At 42.8% G+C, this 17,229-nt stretch overlaps 1 protein-coding gene across 2 annotated transcripts in view; it reads right to left on the reverse strand.

The window, feature by feature from the left end:
* The window catches only part of Pigk (phosphatidylinositol glycan anchor biosynthesis class K), a 62,909-nt gene extending 51,554 nt beyond the window's left edge, over positions 1 to 11,355 (reverse strand). For both annotated transcript variants that reach the window (XM_050149492.1, XM_050149491.1), the window contains exons 1-3: positions 11,231 to 11,355; positions 7,712 to 7,765; positions 5,745 to 5,836 (exon numbers count right to left, since the gene is read on the reverse strand). In XM_050149492.1, the coding sequence (XP_050005449.1) occupies positions 5,745 to 5,836; positions 7,712 to 7,765; positions 11,231 to 11,323 (239 nt within the window). In that variant the 5' untranslated portion in view covers positions 11,324 to 11,355. The remainder of the gene's footprint in view (positions 1 to 5,744; positions 5,837 to 7,711; positions 7,766 to 11,230) is intronic.
* Positions 11,356 to 17,229: the final 5,874 nt, after the last annotated feature.

Below are 17,229 nucleotides of genomic sequence, written 5' to 3' on the forward strand. Positions count from 1 at the left end.
CATTCTCAGGGAGGAAGCGTATTGCAGAGCACAGCTCTGCGCACAGGTAGCCAGTCCCCGTGGTTATTAGGTATTGCTTACGACAGCAAATCAAGCCTGTGTAGACGGGAACTTCATAAGCCCTCCCAGCATCCATCTCTCGCACTAATTAGCCTTCGTCCTTATTGCTTCATCTATCTGCACGGGGAACTGGGCGGCACGGAATATTAAAAACACTTGGCTCAGTTCCGACTACCAGGACCACCACATGCAGTTTGTTGATCTGAAAAATCACGTTCCCTCTCAAGGACGCAGTTACTCAAAATAAAAGCGTCTCAAATTGGACTACTAATTCTGAGGGCTCCAAAGATAATTTTTGCCCAAAAATTTTAATTTTGGAAATTCTCAGGACTTTCTTTTTTTTTAACTTATAGGTACAAAGATTTTTAAATAAGAAGCTGTGTATAGTTCTAAGAAAATAATTTATCAAAATCATTAAAGTTTAGCAAGTTGCTAGAACAAGATTCAAAAACCAAACTGCACGCATAACAATCAAAGTTAGAAAAACATATTTGGAGAAAGTTATTGCTTGTAATGCAGCAAAAGAACAAGATAACTAAGATAACTAGAGCACTGCACAGACGTTTAAGAGAAAATAGCTGAAAATTGTAAGAATCAATTCAATTGAGGCTACCAGTTATTAAGTGGAGATAAGTCTTCATATACGGAATGGTCCAATACTCAGAACCCTCTGGACTAAACCCAGTTCACTACAAGGCAAATTACAGCACCAACAGGGGCCTTTCATTCCTTTCCCAGCCCACACTTTACGTGCTGTTGGTGGTGGTGATAATAATAATAATAATAACAACAACAACACAGAGCAAAGCCCCTGTCAAGGAGAAGCTGACAGAACTAGGCCAGACTAACGCTTGGTTTAAATGACTAAGAGGAAATTTCCTCTTTAATGTGGCACCACACCCTGCAGGGACTCAGAGTGGATGGACATGCAGACAATATGGGGTGCTCACTCATAAACAGGACATCTTTAGACAGCTTTATCACCCCCTTTGTCTTAGTTTCTTTTGCTTGCTGTGATAAACACTGACCAAAAACAGCTTGGGGAGGGGAGGGTTTATTTGGTGAAAATTCACAGTCCATCACTGAGGGAGTCAGGGCAGGGACTAGGGGATGGAGCCTGGGGGCAGAACTAGGCTCCAGAGAATTCTCCTTACTGCCTTGCTCCCCATGGCTTGTTCAGCCTTTCTCAAACAACCCAGAACCTCCTCCCATGGGATCACCCACAGTGAGCGAAGGCCTTCCATATCAACTACTAATAAAGAAAATATAATATGCCACACTTGTGCCTACAGGCAATCTGATTAAGGCATTTTTCTCAGTTGAAGTTCTCCTTCCAAGATGACTCTTGCTAGTGTCAAACTGACAAAAACAAAACCAAACAACCTAACCAGAACACCCTTCAGAGAACAACATCAGAAGATGGGACAGAGAATGTAAGGGCCAGATGTGAGGAAGCCCTGGGCACTGTTGTCTTCTGGACATCACATGACCACTGCACGCATGAGGTCACAGAAGCTATGACCAGATGTGAGGAGGCGCAGTGTGCACTGCTGTATTCTGGACGTCACATGACCACTGCAGGCATGAGGTCACAGAAGCTGCGGTGACCTGCACAAGACTGTGTCTGTCAACATTCTGCCATGGGAAGGGAAGGGCTCTTGCAGCCCTCTTCCCCTTTAGCTGCCCTTTGCTATGCATGTTTGCTAAGGGAGGAAGAGACGAGGTACTAAATGTACAGCCACCGGTGAGTTGCTCGTCTATCCCTGGGTGAAGAACTCTCCACCCTGCTCATACAAGCAACTCTAATCAAACCCAGTGTGTCGCAGACAAGAAAGTAGATGGGAGGGGCACTTAGGAAGAAAGGGTTCAGTGAAGGGGAGGGAAATAAATGTGATACAGGTTTGATAGGATCAAAGTTGTGCACACTGTGTGTGCGTGTGTGTGAATGTGTGCGGGCGGGGGAGATGGAGAAAGAGGGCCGCCTACTATTTAGGCCGACATCTAAAAAATAATTATCTGAATAGTTGTGCTTCCCTTAGAACATAAGCTAATGTAGAAAGGCTGGCGCAGCTCAGTGGAGAGGCATCTGTCTAGCGGCCCATGGGCAGCACCCCACTACCACACAGAGACCTTATGAAGACAAGGTCCACAAACAGACTCTAGAGAATAAAGGAAAGGAAGCAGGCCACCAGACAGGAGGATGGTGGCAGCAACGGGTACATTGTTGTGCTGCTGAAGGAATAAGCACCCCAAGACCTGTCAATCTAGCCACAAATCAAGACAGAATGTTCCCTTATGCTATACAAAACCCTTCAAGATCTCCCGAGGCCTGCAAACAGACCCTTTTCATTTTCTAAGCACAACAATATGAAGGTGGTGGCTAAAATGTCCCTGTTACCTGGCTCCCTACTCTCCTTAAGCACATTTCTTCCCCAACCACACTATGTGCTCCCCACCAAGATCTCACAGTGCTCCACTAGGAATATCACGTGCAGTGTGAGACGGATCGGCTGCCAACGTGATGGAGAGGACAGATTGTTCTGAACGTCTAAGTTCTATGTGCAAGCACCACTATTTACATGTTTAAGACTACATGAGAAAAAACTGTTGGAAAGTGGCAGGAGACAAGAAAAAGAGCATTCAAAGGCATGAGCTAAAATTAGCCCCATCATAACTACAGCAGCTTATTGGAAACTGTTTACAAAACATATTTATATAGTTCAACTTCTTTTGTTCATTACAAATAAGGCAAATTATAAACTGATGCTTTTCTGCATAATAAAATAAAATCATAAACTAATCATGGAACAAAAATTTAATGCTATAAACATATTGACTTTAGTTTTTATAAACTATTAGAACGGCTTTAACTCATCAGTCAATTCTCAAATCAGAGTGAACTTCTTATATAGTTTTCTAGACGAGGAAAAAGATATAAGAACAGGGAAGTGAGCACAGGCCGCTCCAAGTGCTTAGGTGGATAAAGGTCAAAATCAGAAATAAAGACCAAACTTGAAGCCAGGGAACCAAAACAAGTTACAAACTGAACACAGCGAGTCCGAATTAACAAAGCAACAGCTAAAGCTAGAAATGCCAGGGTTTGTGAGGCAGAGACCCACCAGTGCTCGTGGGAGTGCAAGGATGAAGGCAGTGTCTGGGGAAGCTCGTTCTAACAGCTGTGTGTGGGACGAGCTGGGAAGGGGAGGGAAGAGAGGCAGGAGCAAACAGCTCCACAGTCCACAGTCCGGAGCACGCGAAGCCTGCGGATGAAATGCTCGAGGGAGCTTCAGGTCTCAGCACACGGTGAAGCGTCCTGCAGGTGCAGCCAGATCTGCACAGGAAATCCGCAGGCGCTTCACACACACCTGTGTTCACCTGCAGTCTATCACGGGAGGTCAAGGGCGGCACCTTTCCCCTGGAAATACGTGATAGAGTCAGATTTTAGGAGATTTCGGGTTGGGGAGCTAGAGAACAGAAGGCGCTATCTACAAAGCCTGCTGAGATACAGCACGGGAAGGCATGGCGGGAACGAGAAACAAACCAGACAGCAGCAGTCCTTAGCAAAAAGAAAATGAGAAGGCAGAGAGGTGCCCTCACGTTTGTACCTCATACTGTTTCCATGACCACCTCGTTACTGTCTTCAACACATAGATAAACCTTTTAGGATTTAATTAGGTATTTAAATCATAAGCATAATTATACCAATCTCTACAGCATACTGCACCATAAAGTGAGATAATCTACATTAAAAGAATTCTAACTATGAAAGCTAACTATAAAGGAACATTTACCATACGAAGCTAAAGACAAAACCATCTTCTGTTAAATTCTCTTTGTTAAATAAATAAACAGAATGAAACCATGACTGTTTGAATCCCCCAATTCTTGTTTAGAACAAAGGCTGCAGAAAGAGAGCTACAAACAAGCATCTGAAACAGAAATAACTTCAAAAGAAATCCTTCAGAAACTCAAGGACAAACCTACCAAACTCAGTATACAGAATAATACATGCTATGGCTATCTCTACTTCTACAAGGGCCCTCCCAATCTTACTCTAACCATAAAACACATCCTAATAATTGACTCATACAACATGGTCGTGTATGTTCCAAAATGAAAGCTACTGTGAAACCATGTACAGTGAGTCTCAGGGCAGAGGAAACCATCACAGTGAGTCTCAGGACAGAGAGGAAACCATCACAGTGAGTCTCAAGGCAGAGGGGAAAGTTATAAACCAAAGGACTACCTGAGAGGGACCCAATGTCAGTTAAAAAGAATTAAGCCTGCATATTTGACACAAGTTAACCTTCTTTCAGGATTTAATTTAACTTAAAAACAGTAATATCATCTGGTTGCTTTGATTCTAGATGGAATACAGGTATTGAGTTGTGTTTTGTGATTTTCTAGATTAAACGTTGTGTTTAATTAAGTTCACGTAGAACAAGCTTTGTCTCCCAAGCCACGTGCTGTGTCCTCTCCCTCTGCAGCACTTTATTCTATCTCTCCTTGTCTGAATCCTGCAGTGGTCCCATTACATTAGCACTACATCATAAATGAGGAAAACCATGCTCAGTTTAGTAAACAAAATTAGCAAAAAAATTAGCAAACAAAAAAAATTAGCAAACAAAAAAAAAATTAGCAAACAAAATTAGCACAAAAGCCAGGTTGCAAACTCCAGTCTCCTTTGAGGGCACTGAATAAACTAATCTCAAAATGTTACTCCTAGGGTAGCAGTAAAACCAAACTAACCATAATACACCAAAGTTCACGGTCTGGGTAGAGTGCCTGACCCCCTACGAGCAGGAAGTGTCCCACCTTAGGTGTAGTCAGCAAAGGCAGAGCCCATCTTCTACCCAGAAAACACAATGTCACACACTCCTCCTTCTAGTCACCTTGCAGGCACATGAACAGTGAACATAACTCTACTACCAGCATGGTATTCCCAACAGGCATCAGAGGAAACAGTGAGAAACTGAGAATGCCCAGGCTGGTCTGGGCAGCAGGAGGCAATAGCAACATGAAGTTGCTAAACCTGCCAGTGTGCAGCACAGCAGAGCCGTTTTTAGCAATCTGCAGCACGGCATCTGTCACCAGACAAGCTTCATGTCATGGCTGGTTTTTGTTTCCTTTTCTATCTGGTTTTTCTCAGTTCTGATTAGCTAAAGCTAGAGTCCTCCCAAGAATCTGGTGAATACATCAATAAACTTTTGCTGGGCGGGAGCACACGCCTTTAATCCCAGCACTCAGGAGCAGAGGCAGACAGATCTCTAGAGTTCAGGGCCAGTCTAGTAAACAGGACAAGCTCCGAGATAGCCATGGCTACATAGAGATACCTTGTCTCCAGAAAACAAAACAAAACAAAACTCAATAAGTTTCCAATCAGACCTTCTTCTGATTTCAGGCTAAAATAGTAACCTATAACAAAATAAAACAAAACCCACTTTTAAAAAGGCATTTAGTAAACAATAGCAGACAACCATACTTTATCAAATCCTATTACCCTAGTATTTCACTGCTCTCATGTGTACTTTGCCACGAGGTCCTAAGCTAGCATCTACTCTACATTTGACAGTGTTCCAACAACAACAAAAACTGAAATCAGGTTTCTTTACCTTTTTCAAAAGCAACCCACCTAAAAGTTATGTTCACTGAGTTTCACAGTAAACTTATTTGAGATGGCTTACCTGTCAGGAATACCTAGCCTCTTGACACTTCGATAAACAGAAAGAGTGTTTGCAACATGCCGGTAATTGAACCAGAATCGGGAGGTGCACACCTAAAGATAAAACAGAGACATGCATTCACGAGTCAGACCATGGCTTACAGGACTATGTCCCTTGGAGTCTATAGAAACGCCTGAAGAAAGCATCTCAAGCTTAAGACATCAAAGAACCTTCAATAAAATCAATGTCCCTACAGGGAGGCTTTTGTAACTGCGATTAAATAAAAAGATCACCCAATGAAATAGAAAACAACCCAGGTCATCTCCATTTCTGTGTGTCTGTAATATTCTATCTCTAACAGATTCAATTCTTTAGAATCAGAGAAAATGCCTATGATCTCCCCACAGACTAGATGCCCTCCAGGATGTAATATCTGCTTCTTGATTTGTTTCATTTGTTGTGGGAAGTGAGACAGACACAAAATACAACCTATAAAATAGCTTCATCCACACGTGCTTTAGTAAAAACAGCAAGCAAGTCAACTCAATTTTTCACTTCAAATAAAAATCACTAAAAATATCAAGGGTACTAGAGAGGGTCTGGAGAGATAGCTCAGCTCTTAAGAGCACCTACTGCTCTTGTAGAGGACCCAAGTTCAGTTCCCATGACCCAGGGAAAGCCGTTCACAATCACCTGCAACTCTTGATTCAGGAGAACCAGTGCCCTCTTCTGGTCCCCACAGCAGTGCACTCAGGCACAAGCCTATATCAAATACATACACGCACAAAGAAAAAGAAAAATCTTTTTTTAAGTTACTGGGGAAATCTAAATATAGCTCAGAAGCTAGGTTTTGGAAATCTAGTTCCAAGGAGACACACTGAAAGGTTAGGGTCAGTTATTGTATCTCTCTCTCTCTCTCTCTCTCTCTCTCTCTCTCTCTCTCTCTCTCTCTCTCTCACACACACACACACACACACACACACACACACTCCTGCCTTCTGCCACACGCCTGTGGTCACAGCAGAAGTGACAAACCTGAGGGCAGTACAGAGGCTCAGGGCTCTACAGAGCTGTTGTGATTTCTTTACTACTTAGAGTGAATTTTCTTCCTATAATGCAGCAGGAACAGACTGAAATTTCTGACCCTACTAAACATATATAACCCAGTCATACTCATATAGTTAGGTATGTATTCACAACTCTTCCAATAAAGCACTGCTGAGTAAAAATGAAAATAAATAAGATAAATACAAACCATTGCCAAAGGCCAACAGTTTCCCTAATTTGAAGTTTTTTAAATAAAAAAAAGTACAAAACAATTTACAAGAAATTAATCACAATGAGGCCAAGATTTCTGCTGCACTTTATGCAAAGTAAAGGCCTTTTGTGTCAGCTCTTTACTTAGTAAATGTAAAAACTGCCCTAAGCTTCAAGCAAATTACCAGGGAATAGAAAATAGACAGGGAATATAAAGAACATTAACAAGAAATACTAACTTCATATTAATTATTTTCTACAGCTATCACTTTAGCAAACGTGAAATCAATTATAAATCAGCATCAGTAGAGCACTAACTAATCTACAGAGAAATCTAATTACGAATTTTTCATTTCAAGCATTAAAAGGATTCTGTGTCTGGTGTGCCTCTGAACAACAGCACCTCAAATGCAGTCTTTACTTACAAACCACCACTTGGAAGAAAAATGAAGAGGAAGGAATATTAGTGGCTGCTGTCAAGTTCTTTTTTAAAAGTCAGAGAGAGAGAGAGAGAGAGAGAGAGAGAACCTCTGTCTCAAAGAGAGACAAGGTAGGGTAGGAGAGAACAGAGAAGAAGAAAGGGAATGGGGGGAGGGGGAGGATTTTCTTTATCAAAATTTTTATTTTTAAAAGATAATTTTATTTTCAAAATTTTAACTCACAATTCACAACAGTTTTGAGATCCCTATCTAATATGAGCAGTGAGATCTATCTTTAAAGAATGTACTTACCAAAACAGCCCAGTTGTTTGTGTGTCCGCTTCTAAAGAACTGCTCTGCTTGTTCCTGGAGGGAGATAAAGGCAAAATGATTAACACGTACGCACACTTTAAAAACATGCAATTCCCCAATAAGCAGTGATAACGATATCTAGGATCCATGGGCATTTTCAGTAGAATCTTTAGATTTACGTGTGTGTATGTGTGCTTTGCCTGTATGTAGGTGCACTACGTGCATGCCTAGTGTCCACAAAGGTCACGGGAAGGCACTGGATCCCGTGTGACTGATGTAATAGATGGCTGTGAACCACCAAGTAGGAAGGGAACCAAACCTGGGTCCTCTGGAAAAAACAGCCAGTGCTCTTAACCACTGAGCCATCATCTCTCCAACCCCTCGTGGACTTTAACTGCAATAGCAATCATGATCAGTTTATGAAGATATTGTATTTGACCTCATGAGCAAAATAATCAAACACACACTAGGAACTACTTTAAGGTGATGGCCCAGCAGGTCTGAGGACCTAGGTTTAATCCCTGACTCACATGGCAGAATTGAGTCCCATGCATTATCTTCTGACCTCCACAAGCATCCCGTGGCAAAACACACTCACATATATAAACAAACACAAATTAACTAATCTTAATTAATTAATGTTAATGTAGTTTCTAAAAGATACCGCTTCAGAGCAAAAAGTCCTAGTTTAACAGAGAAAGAGCCCTAGCCTAGAAACTGGAGGTGAAAGGTGCAGTCTTGCTTGAGACACTAAGTAAACAAAGCACCTTTAACTCAGATACTGACTCCTGGGCTGAGGGTAAAAATCCATAGTAGAGCATTTGTCTAACATTTTGCAGTCGCCCCTGGATTTAATCTCTAGCACTAGAAAGTAAGTAAATTAATTTAACCCCTTCCACACACTCTGGGCAAAAGTATTGCCAATCCTACATCACGGCGTCACTTACAGAGCGGCAGAACATGCACTGTCCCTGCTAAACTAGAACGCACTACACAGGCATGAAATCACATTTTACTCTTGTGCAAGGATTTATCTGTTGAAAACATTAAATTAACACTTAAAATCACAGCCTCACAACGCCACTTTCCTCACGGTAACTTATTTTCTCCACTGTGCTCCTCATACCATATGCACTGCCATCCCCTCTTCCAGCAGGGTCTAAGTTCAGATGCGCTGCTGCAGTCCAAATTAGGATTACAGTGGGCTCTGACCAAATAGTTATGAACAAATGAATATATTGTCTGCACGACGCCATGCCAGTGACAAAAACGGGAAACTGAAGCCTCATGATGAGTTCACAATACAAAAGAATCCTATGCAAACACTGTAAGTAAATCACTAAATGTCAAAACTCTCATTAGGTTATTATTAGTCTCTCTGTGCTATGAGAAGATGAGGTGGGATGGTGACACCAAGAACCTTTCTATGCAATGAGAAGTTGAGGTGAAAACGGTCATGCCAAGACCCTCTCATGTGCGATGAGAACACAAGGTGGGATGGTGACACCAAGACCTTCTCATGTGCAATAGAGACAACATGGAAGCGGTTACGCCAAGAACCTCTCACCATCTATTCCACTGTTGAGCATACCAGTGCCCCAAAGATAGCTTTGATCCCAAGTATGAGATATCGTATCATCTCCCTCCTTCCTTGACCAAAAAGAAAGGAAGAGAGGAAGAAAGAGACAAAAAAAGAAAAAGCACCCTTGAGTGACGTGGGATGTCCTTCTATAGGTGTTGCTTTATTAGTTGATGAATAAAGCTGCTTCAGCCTGTGGCAGGGCAGAGTAAAGCCAGAGATATAGAGAAAGAGTAGGCAGTGTCAGAGAGACACCAAGTAACTATTGAAGCAGAAAGACCCCAGAACCTTACCAGTAGGCCACAATTTTGTAGTGATATACAGAATAATAAAAATGTGTTAATTTAAGATGTAAGAGTTAGTTAATAAGAAGCCTGGGCTAATAGGTCAAACAACGTTGTAATTAATATAGTTTCTGTGTGATTGTTCAGGTCTGGGCAGGCGGGAGACAAACGAGCAGTCTCTGCATAAACCTGAGCTTCTGACGTTCTCCTCCAACTCAAGTCTCCTGCTGCTGATCTCTAAGATCTCTGGAATACGAGCATGCTTTAATACATGCCAACATTCCACACCAACGGTCAGGAAAACAAACGTGCTAGAGCATCACAAACACCACTGAGCTTTTCTTTCAAGCTTTCAATTTCTGTAGCTATTCTAGGAGGGGATGTTTACTGTGGGGCTATTTGTTTTAAACATTTTATCTGAAACAAAATTTTTCCTCGTATGTTTCCATTTTCCACTCGGTCTTTACACTGCAAATGATTACATATATGTGGATTCAAGTCTTTTCTGTTAAAATGTTGTTCAATATCCGAACTTACTATGTGCTGAATACTTCTATTTGAACTCACAAATGTATCTCAGGCTATCCTCTGACTTAGTGGCCTGTACCACTTCATATGACATGTACCACTGCAATGTTTGACCTACATTTGCTATTTCTGCATATAAAAACTTCAGCATACAATATCATGAACACAATTTTAATGACACAGTGTTCTGTTTGCTTCTCTGTTTCTGTGATTAAAACCAAGACCAAAAGCAACTTGGGGAGGAGAGGGATTGTCTTATACATCACAGTCATTCATGAAAGTCAGGACAGGAACTCAAGCCCACCACACAATCTACGAAGCCAGCAAGTGTGGATTTTAATTGTAATTGTAACGGGAGGATAAGACTTTGTTAGGGAACGTTTGCCTACCTAAGCGACGTTTTGGGTGAATACCCAAAGGATGAAAAAAAAAAGATAAAATTCAATTCCAGACAAAGAAAATTTGAGCCAATGGCAGAAGGGGTCCCAGTGGTTTGAGAAACTGGCAGTTTAATGTATCTTGACATTTAAAAAGGAGCGTAAGAGACTTCAAGAAGGGGGCCTTATGGGTCCTGACCATGTTAAGGTACTTTTGAGAGGCACGATCGGGTTAGCATTTTCAAAGTTACTCCTTCCACAGCTTAGAGAACAAACTGAGGACCGGAATCACTCCGAGCATGGTTAGGGAACTAAAGCAATCTAGGTGAGACAGAAAACTTTGGCGTGGCGTTTGTGTAATGTCTGCCAATTCCCCGGGTTCCTGGGCCAGAAGGGCAAGCAGGTCTGAAAAGCATGTCAGAAATCCAGATCACTTCGTTTGGAGGGTCACTGGTGAAAAAAACAGAAAGGAATCAGACGCCCCGTGGGCTCGGAAGAGGGAGGGCGGGGCCGAGGGGCAACAGCACGACCACTACAGTCCCCAGGAAGCTCGCCCCGCCGGTCAGCAAGAGCTGGGGGCTTGGCCCGCGCACCAGGACGCTTTGGGAGATCGGATCGGATCAGGTCGTCGTTCAGGGCCGCCGGGTCGGAAGATGCTGCAGCGGGCGGCTTCCCTCCCGTGCACCCCACGTCTCAGGTTCGCATCAGGACACACGTCCTCCCCGGCTCGCCTCCGCGGTCTGATGCCTACCTCGATGTGGCCAGCGGCAGAGCTGCGGGGAGACAAGAGCGCCAAGGCGGCCAGGGCAGCCACAGGCAGGGTGAGGGAGCAGGGGGCCGCCATGTTTGCCGGCTTCTCGCGCCCCGTACGGCAGAGGGGCGGGGCGAGTGCCGTAAAGCAGCGCGCTGCTGTGCGTGCGTGTGTGTGCCTGTGTATATGTGCGTGTGGTGCATGGGTGTGTAGTGTGTGTTTTTGTCTCCGGGGGGGGGGGAGTGCATGTGTGTGTAGTGTGTGTCTGTGTCTCCGTGTGTGTGTGTCTATCTCTCTCCCTCTGTCTCTTTCTCTCTCTCTCACATACACACACACAAAACCTCTTAAACAATAAAAGTTGTATAAGAGTTGTGTCTCTTGACAGCCATAGGAACCCTAAGACAAACACCATGATGGTGGGGCGGGGAGATGTCTTAGTGGTAAGAAACAGCACTTACTGTGCAAACACAAGGATCTAAGTTGAAGTGTGATCCTAATTGTCTTAACAATAAGAACCCGGACTCAGATATCAGGGGTGAAAGCTGAAAGATCTCAGAAGCAGAGCAGCCAGCCACCAGAGACTTCTTACTTCCACAAATCCTCAGACTGAATGGGAGTGAGATCCTGTCTCCCCCTCCCTAGTGCTGGGATCAAAGGTGTGTGCCACCCCTGCCTGGCCTCTATAGTTAACTAGTGGCTAGCTTCACGCTCTAATCTCCAGGCAAGCTTTATTTGTCAGAACACAAACAAAAAAATCATGCAACACTAAGTTGGGACCCCAGCACCCAGGTAAAAAGCTATGCATGGCCTCATGCCCCTGTAACACCAGCACTGGGTAAGAAGTAAAAAGAGAAGAGGATTTCAGGACCTCATTGGCCACTGACCTAGCCCAAAACAGTAAGTTCCAAATTCAGTAAGACACCATAACCCAAGGGAATAAGGTGGAAAGTGATAGAGGCCCTCTTCTGGCCTCCATGGTGTACACACACCTGAACATGGATGTACATATACACACGCATGCACATACATACGGATGGATGGATAGATAGATGATAAGTAGATAGATAGATAGATAGATAGATAGATAGATAGATAGATAGTAGATAAATAGAGTAACACAAAATCTAGTTGGTCTTAGTAATAAAAACCCAAAGTCATATATAGGGATTAATACTGAAGATCAGAGAGGCAGTACCGCAAGACACTAGAGAGACCTTTTACCTCTCCCAATGCTCAGACTGGATGGGGCATCCTGTCCTCAGACTGTCACCTCAGACTTTGTCCTCTGACTGCAGAGGCAATCCTCAGACTGCAACCGCCTCCACCAAACCTCAGACTGTACTGGGCTCCTGTCTCCTCCCCTCCTTATATTCCTCTCTCTGCCCAGCTATATCACTCCTGTATCCACTTCCCTAGTGCTGGGATTAAAGGCATGGGATCCCAATTGCTGGGATCACCTTTGTGTGAGCTCTGTTTCTCTTTTGGACAGATTCAATCTTGTGTAGCCCAGGGTGGCCTTGAACTAACAAAGATTTCTCTGCCTCTGTCTCCCAAATCCTGGGATTAAAGGTGTGAGCCACCACTCCTTGGCCTCTAGTGGTTTAGAGCTACACTCTGATCTTCAGACAAGCTTTATTTGTTAAAACATTAACAAAATATCACTATTGATAGATTGATTGATGTGGGATTCTGCTCTGCATGGTGTGAATATCATTGGTTAATAAAGAAACTGCTTTGGGCCTATAGCAGAGCTATAGGGGGACAGAGTGAGGCAGAGGAAGCTAAACTGAATGCTGGGAGAAAGGAGGCAGAGTCAGAGATAAGCAATGGAGCTGCCACCGAAGACAGATGTGCTGAAACTTTGCTGGTAGGCCACGACCTCTTGGTGATGCACAAATTAATGGAGATGGGTTAAGATGTAAGAGTTAGCAAATAAGAAGCTAGAGCTAATGGGCCAAGCAGTGATTTAATTAATACAGCTTTTGTGTGATTATTTCGGGAGTCTGGGCAGCCAGGAGATGAGCAAGCAGCCTCCTCACAACAATTGATAGATAGATGATAGATAGATAGATAGATAGATAGATAGATAGATAGATAGATAATAGATAGATAGATAGATAGATAGATAGATAGATAGATAGATAGATAGATGATATGGATGGATAGATACATATGTATATAATGAATGTGACTGTAATATTTTTCTATCAACATACACTTAGTGGGCATCTGCTATATACCATATGTTGTGCCTGACATGAGCAACACAGAAGAACAAGTTTTTCTTCTCCTGACTGAGCAAGTTTCTGACCTCAAGACCTGGAGGAGCTAGACACTGACAACAAAGGCATTTAGCTGAGTAGAAAAGGCTAACGGGCATTTCTAGAGGAAGATATAATCACTTAAGAAAAGCCAGAGGATATTTCACAGAGGAAAAGTGTTAAGCTGAGATTGATCTGTTAATAAAGCAAATATGCAAACAGAAAGTGTCAGAACAAATGCAATGCCCGGGGTGCACACTCCACAGCAGAGGGGCATTCAGCTTCACAGAGGAGCTATTAGAGTGTCACCAGACTTCAAGTTCAGAGAGCAAAACAAAGGCTGTTACGAAGGAGGCTGCATGGTGACGTAGGTGCCACCTGTCCTCAGGGCTTTGAGGGTCCAGGGATGGGTTTTGATGTGTATCCTATGAACCTGGAAGCTCATATCTGTTCCAATAAGGAGAATGGATGCAAATGGAGCATTTGAAATACTGTTGCAACAGTCCAGACAATTGCATCTTAGACCAGAGTGCTAAGAATAGAAGTAATGAAAAATGGTGAGAATCAAGAGGGACTTTAAAGTACATTGCAACCAAAAGAACAAAAGGATGGATTACATTTTGGAACAAGAGAGGGGCCAGTTCTAGGAGGGTACACATGTATGCATCCATTTGTAATTGTAGTGTATTATGGGGATGCATGGCAAGAGGTACATGTGCACATGTATGTACATGTATATAGAGACCACACAAAAACCTCAGGTGTAATTCCTGGGAGCCACCTTGTTTTTGTGAGACAGGGTTGTAGTAGGGGGCTGCTTGCTTACTCCCAGAAGCTCAGACCCAAAATGATCACACAGAAACTATATTATCTAAATCACTGTTTGGCCAATAGTGTAAGCATATTTTGACTTACTCTTATATCTCATTATTTTATATTTTAGCATGAGGCTCGTGGCTTACAGGCAAGGTTTCAGCTGGAGGCTCACATCTTTACCCTCGGCGACTACATGGCACTTTCTGATTCTGCCTTCTTTCTCCCTGCATTCAGTTTAGTTTTCCCCACCTAGCTCTACTTTGCCCTATCACAGGCCAAGCAAGCTTCTTTATTCATTAACCAATAAAGGTAACACATATACAGAAGGATTTCCCACACCACAGGGTCTTTCATTGGCTTGGAGCTCAACAACTTAGCTAGGCTGACTGACCACAGTAATCGGCCTGCCTCTGCCTCCCCAGCATTTGGGAGCATACCAGCACACCTGGATTTTTATGTAGGTTCTTAGGACTAAACAGGGGTAAAGAGAAGACTGGATATCTTTGGGATGTCTGGCCTGTCCAAATGGACAAACCATTCTTTCAAACCCTGAGACCATGGGAGGAAGAGTGGCCAAAGTCTGGGTTAAATATGACCCAAAGCAATATGGAAAACAAATGCACCTACATCCATAAAAAAATGCACCTACATCTATTTTGTGACTACTAAATAAACATTACAAAGTAGTGTGTGTGTGGAAGGGTAAAGTTTAATCAGGACCAATCACAGTCTCTGAGATTTTCCAATGTGCTTTTTACTGTGTACTCTAATTGCCTCGGACAAATCTATTTGCTATAGCAATCAGAACCCAAAGAATTTAACTTAGGGTTATCATATCTAACAGCCAAAATATTTCCTTGATCAGGATTAAGTTCAAGAAAAGAAAACTGTATGTATACAATAAAATGCAAACACAAAGAAAGAATCAAAGCAGGCTGGGTTCCAGCGTATCTGCTCCGTCTCACGGTCTGACTTTGATATTGCATCACCTTGGTTCCATTTGTCTTGGCCTGAAGTGCTTTTTCCCATCTCTTCAATGAACTGCTAAGTGGTGGTTTGTGATTCTGCCATGGCCCACTTCCATCTATGTCCTTGTCATTTGCTGCAGACTGAGCGGTGATGCAAAAGGAGAGCAGCTGCCCTTCCAAGTCCCCCACTCTGTAGCCTTGTGTTGCTATTGAAATGCCATAGCGACCTGGACATAAAGTCATGGCAAACTCTTTAGCAACGGGAAATTGTTAAAGTCCTCACGTGTCAATCAGGGAGCTACTGCTTCTCTCGACACAAGGGTGATTGATGGAAAATTCAGATCTCTATGACTTCAGAATTCCTTACAAGTGCAATTTATTTTCCTTGATTGGTTTTTATTCAGTTGTACATATTTTATTTATTAAACGTCCTTTGCAAGTCTCAGAAATCTTGGGAACATTTAATAGTTCCTTTAGTTCCATCATTGATATGGGATTCCCTCTGTATGCTGTAAATATGTTTACTACCATGGGTTAATAAAGAATCTTCTTTGGGTTTACGACAGGGCAGGATAAAGCCAGGTGGGAAATCTGAACAAAGATATAGAGAGAAAGTAGATGGAGTCAAAGAGACCATTGTAGCTGCCAAAGGAGGCAGATGCCATGGAGCTGCCCAAGAAACAAGAGGTAACAAACCACGAGCCTTGTGATAAAAATTAAAATAATAGAAATGGGTTAATTAAGATGTAAGCATTAGCTAAGAATATGCCTGAGTCATCGGTCAAGCAGGGTTGTAATTCTTATAGTTTCTGTGTGAATACTTGGGTCTGAGCGGCCCGGAAACAAATGAGTTGTCTCTGCCTACACACTACGTCCTGTGAACTATAAGACATCCTAAACGACTCTTCTGCAGTAGTTTAAATGAGAAATGTCCTCACAGGCTCAGGTATTCAAACACTTGATCTCCAGTAGGTGTACTGTTTGGGGAGCATACAGAATCTTCAGGAAGTGCAGCCTGTCTGGAGGAAATATGTCCCTTAGTGTGGACGGGTTGGATAATTTGCCCTCTCTGCTTTTGTTCATGGTTCTAGCTGCCTATTGCCACACCTTCCCTGACGCTGCAGACTCTCCCTCTGGAACCACGAGCCATCTTCTTCTATAATTTGCCTTGGTCATAGTGTGTTTATAAGAGTAGTGAAAAGTAACAATATACCCTCATAGGGGGATATGGAGAAGAGACAGAGGAATGAGCATCCTGTGTAGAAAATAGCTGTAAGGATGTCACAGCAAGCAGAACAACGGCTTCCTAAAGATATGTATTGCACCCATCCTGTAACCTGAGAACATATTGCTTCACATGAGCAAAGAGACTTTAAGATGTGATTGGATTTAGCATATTGAGAAGGGGAGATACTATTGAACTGTTGAGAGAACGCAGGTCATAGGGGTCCCTAAAGATGAAGCAATGGGACTAAAAAAGACATACAAAGACTGAAGCAGGGGTCAGAGAGACAGGCTGTGAGCCAAGGACTGTGAAAAGAATCTGGAAGAAGGAAATGGATTCTCCCAAAGCATCCAGAAGCAACACAGTTCTGCCAATCGAATTTGGACTTCTTCCTGCAGAACTATAGAGCAGTATGTCTGTTTGAGGCCTCCTGATTTGTGGTTATTTAGGCAGCAATAGGAAACATGTCTAGTACTTATATCTTAAATACTTGGTGATTATTTCATGGCATAATAAGTGTTAACATGTGTAGCTATTTTTCTTGGTTTTCCTAGAGATGACAGTAACTATAAAAACCATGAATGTGGTTGATGGGGTGGGGGAAAAATGAACATGGCTGATGAGATGACTTTGTGGGTAAAAGTGCTTGGCAAGCAAACTTGATGACCCGACTTCGGTCCATGGAACCCACAGTAGAAGGAAAGAACTGACTCCTGAAAACTGTCATCT

The sequence above is a fragment of the Alexandromys fortis genome, unplaced genomic scaffold, assembly GCF_014885135.2.
Source record: "Alexandromys fortis isolate MF-2015 unplaced genomic scaffold, M_Fortis_MF-2015_v1.1 scaffold_68, whole genome shotgun sequence".
Lineage (NCBI taxonomy): Eukaryota > Metazoa > Chordata > Mammalia > Rodentia > Cricetidae > Alexandromys > Alexandromys fortis.